The 4,552-nt window shown below is 43.8% G+C and overlaps 1 protein-coding gene across 1 annotated transcript in view; it reads left to right on the forward strand.

Annotated features, from left to right (window-relative positions):
- T265_06526 (hypothetical protein) overlaps positions 1 to 2,102 on the forward strand; it is a gene marked incomplete at both ends in the record, with an annotated part of 4,453 nt that extends 2,351 nt beyond the window's left edge. The window contains one exon of the mRNA XM_009171809.1: positions 1,954 to 2,102. Coding sequence (XP_009170073.1) covers positions 1,954 to 2,102 — 149 coding nt within the window. The remainder of the gene's footprint in view (positions 1 to 1,953) is intronic.
- Positions 2,103 to 4,552: the final 2,450 nt, after the last annotated feature.

Raw genomic sequence — 4,552 nt, forward strand, 5'->3', positions numbered from 1 at the left:
ATGCTGTCGATGATGATGAGGATGATGATGATGATGATGATGATGATGATGATGATGATGATGATGATGATGATGATGATGATGATGATGAGTGCAGTAATACCGTAAACTTCTTCTTATATGACTTCGTCCTTAGGGGATTTGTAAAAGAGGCTTGTTGGAAACGGAAGTCTCAGATAAACTTTTCGTTTAGGATATTCTTCAATTGGACAGGCTGCACGCAAGTCACCTCACTTTCCGAATATCATGCTAACTGAAACATAAGCAACCTTTTACGTAACACGTTACTTGACTAAAACCGCAAACAAGATATCCGGTTTTGTCCTTCTTGGGGCTCATCAAAACCACCAAGTTTTCGTCAACCGAACGTTCTACCTGAATCCCGTCTTGGAATTTGGTATTGTCGGGACACTTGGCAGTATTCAGATAAACCTATCGTTTATGATGGTACCCCTCGATTGAATATGATTCTTCAGGCCGCCTTATATTTCTGTTGATACGAAATCCGAGACATCGCTGTCCGGGCGCAGTACAATGACCACGACAGCAGATGACCGATTTCGCCCTTCTTTCGTCAACATTACGTTCTACTCAATTGGAAGGAGTTCGCAAAATACTTTCACTGGCATAAGAATTATATTTTTACGGAAGACTTAACAGAATCCCGCAGAATCATTTGTTTGTAACGCTCTGATTGCAAATGTTGTCCGATTTGATCTAATTTGGAACCTACTTTCGACGAAAACTTGGGGATCGCCCCAAGAAGGACGACATCGGTCATGGGCTGTCGAAGAATTTTCAGCAACCTTATGAGTAGTGTATTGCGTATCTACATGCGTCGCGATATCTCGAATATCGTAGCGACTGAAACATGAGGCGGCCTGGTGCAGCACATTCAGTTGCTTAAAAAAGCCTCATAAACGCGTGATTCAGCCGGATTCCAAGTGAATGTCCCGTAAAAAACAAACTGATGTGCAACTATGTGCATTTCACTCGTTTCAGGTTCTAGTGAAAGGAAGAAGGCTCTTGCTGTGGAGTTATTCATTCGGAAATGCCAACTGACCGGTTACAGACCATTGAACAGGGAAGCAAAACACTAATCTGCATCTTAGTTCCAAAAACTGGACACAGGTCTTCTCCCGAACGAGTCTTCCCATTCGTTGGTCAAATCTAAGCAAATGTTTCACAGTGGTCTCACGAATTCCGCAACAGAATTCCATTTTTCAGTCGACCCAAAGTGAAATTCTACGAACAACACATACTACTCGCGTGCCTCCCGATCAGTAGTATCACCGTTACACTAGTAGAACCTGAGGTTAACGGGGGACTGTGTCTACCTGATGAGCCCCAATAAGTGTAAAACCAGTCGTGATGTTTCAATGAGTTTTAATCAAGCTTATGGGTACTGTGTTACACCTACTCGTTGTGTTGCTATATCATAGCAACTGAAACATGAGATGGCTTAGAGCAGCACTTTCAACTGAAAAGGACAATTATGAACGAGAGATTGGGATGGAATATGGTTTTAAGGGATCCAGCGGGTAACGGCGTCACATATCGTTCATCTTCACACATCATGAGTACTACAGACATGCCAGATGGTGACCTGAGCACACTCACTATCCGACCAACTAACCGGCGATCTGTACGCATATGGGAGACAACAGTCATTTTGGCTTGACAAAACAGACTGTTCGCAAGGTTACCGAAATTCTTTTGCCCCTCTTGGGGAGACACACGTTTAGTTGTTATTTACTCTGGTGCTACTCTGGTACCTATCCCTACAGTTCAGAATAGGGACAGAGTAGCGATACCCTTGAGAGTACATGGCTCATCTCTATGCCTTACATCATCCCTAAGTAGGGGCTTATTCTAGCTGGTTGAACAGTCTTGTAAGAGACGATATAGGTGCACTTTATGGGATCCGTTCATTTTGTGTAAACGGTTAAACAGCGTCCACTACGGTAAGCTGGATTGACGTGAATCATCACGGATGGCTTCGCTATGATGAATCTTTATGGGGGGCGAGATGGCTCAAGTGGCTAGAGTGTAAATTTACTGACCGGAAAACCCGTGGTTCGAATCCGACCTCTGCCTCTTGACTTCCTCTGTCTAGACTTGGGTAACCTGACAGTATGCCAGCACTTGTGCTTCCTTTGGGTGGCATGACAGCTATGCATCGAAAGGGTGTTACGGCTGAATGATTAGCCTTCTTTATCTTAATCTTCGTTTGTTCTTTAAGCGACCTTAAACCGTGCTTTAGTCGGACACATTCACAGCGCAGAAACATATCCAATTCCTGACAGGAGGAATATCTGCTTTCGCATGAAACTGCAAGGATTTATAACGAGGCAAAGTTTTAGTGGTAACAATTGAAAATTTATCCTCTCGCTGAAACACGGCGAAAAAGCCCTTTTATTGCCAAAACAACAAATTCTAAACCAGCAGGAAACCACTTGCTTTATGAATCGTTTTTGTTCCAGTCCGGTTTTGGAAGATTAACGGCACACCACTTGATTCTTTCTACCGGGTGGTCCTGGAATAAAATATATGATGTACTGATTTACACAGCATGTTTTCTTTCGTTTTAACTGTCGCCCATTATTTGTGTTTTCCCAGAACAAAATGGGTTCACCCGTGGCCTAAAAGCATCGGTGCATACTATCGCGGAAGGATAGAATGTGTATAGGCCATTGAATGGCACTCAAGCAGTGCACTTAACATCTTGGCTGGTAAAACAGTGCAACCGATGATGGATGGCCATTCGAGCAACGCCACCGTAGAGCCTTTTCGAAACCTTAATGTGACTTAAAAACGTTCAACCGTAGCCCCCTTTCGGTGCCCAACTGCCATGCAACACGAAGGTTGCACGAGGGCTGGAATACTGCCAGGTTGTCCAAGCCTAGACAGGGAAAGTCGAGAGGCAGAGGTCGGGTTTGAACCACGGACCTTCCGGTCAGTAAATTTGCGCTCTAACCACATGGGCGAGAACATGACTGTTGTGTTCTCTCCCTGTATTAAAAATACTGTGGAAGATATTCAGTTGAATTCTTCAGGGAAGCAGTGAATTTTGGTGACGCTACTGCGGTTGTTTCCCTGCAACGAATGCAAGCACCATAATGAAGTGAAGCTCTCCTAATTTGTACATCTACAGGTTCCGCAGCAGCGGTTCTTCGGGGAATCTGAAGAATCTGAGGAAATCTGCTTCTCAGGCGGATTCGACTGCTTTTTACAGTCATCAAACTACCTTTTGATGATGACAGTTGTATTCGGCACACGTGTGTTGGCCGAGGTTTGTCAGCGAAACTTTGCACCGATAAAGGGCAGAAAAAACGCTAAATTCTAAGCCCCCAACTGTTCCCGGGATTGCAGATGCTGTACACCCATGACGCTTAAGCGCACATGTATAATTAGTCAACATTCCTACACCAGTTAATGCCTAGGAATGTTGCATTGGTTCCATTTTCCTCATCCTATCCTCACTTCAGGTAAAATAGACCAATGGATACTGCAAAAGAAACACTTGTATGTATAAGGAGATGCATCAGAAATACGAAGCGCTACCTGATTAGGATGTTTCGCATACTATCCCACACCGAGACCCGTCCTAAAACGAAGTACGTGTTTTTGAAATCACCAGGTTGTTTATTTGCGTGGATACTACTGCACTGTGTCCATCAGTTCACTATCCAAACAGTTTCATCGTCAAACATCATTCGGCTCATCGTTGTTTGGTTCATCGGATTAATTTGTGTTGTTCTCAAAGCCATCCTCGCATTGATTGATTGATTGATTGATTGATTGATTGATTGATTGATTGATTGATTGATTGATTGATTGATTGATTGATTGATTGATTGATTGATTGATTGATTGATTGATTGATTGATTGATTGATTGATTGATTGATTGATTGATTGATTGATTGATTGATTGATTGATTGATTGATTCTACTTGGAATTCATCCGATCGTACCTCGCTATGATAAATGCTTTACTTTTCCTCTACGAAATCGTTGTTGGGAGAGTTGAGTATCATTTATTCCTTGTTCCCGGAGAAGGATCGTCCAAACAATGTGCAGCAGATGAATAAACGCTAGTTTAAAGTTTCCCTTGGTTAGTAACTGTGAAACGCATGCCGTCAGTGGTCTATAGAAGCGTGAGCTGCTCTCTCGGCCGTAAAAATGGGGCAATGGACCCACCCTACATGACATTTGGGGGCGAGATGGCCCAGTGGTTAGAGCGCGAATTTACTGACAGGAAGGTCCGTGGTTCGGGACCGACGTCTGTCTCGCGACTTCTCCTGTCTCGGCTTCAGTAACCGGGCAGCATACAACCCTCGTTCTTACTTCGGGTGGCATGGCAGCTAATCACCGAAAGGTTGTTATAGCTGTATGATATTTCAAGTGTGTGGTGAGGTATCCATGCCGCTTCTAACAACAACCTCGCTCCGTCGAAGATCATCGACAAGGTCATCCATCCAATGGAATGTTTTTCTTATCTCAAGGTAGCAGACAGATGCATCAGTGCATTTTTGTTTTCCGGTCGGGCC

This window comes from Opisthorchis viverrini, assembly GCF_000715545.1.
Source record: "Opisthorchis viverrini unplaced genomic scaffold opera_v5_135, whole genome shotgun sequence".
Classification (NCBI taxonomy): domain Eukaryota; kingdom Metazoa; phylum Platyhelminthes; class Trematoda; order Opisthorchiida; family Opisthorchiidae; genus Opisthorchis; species Opisthorchis viverrini.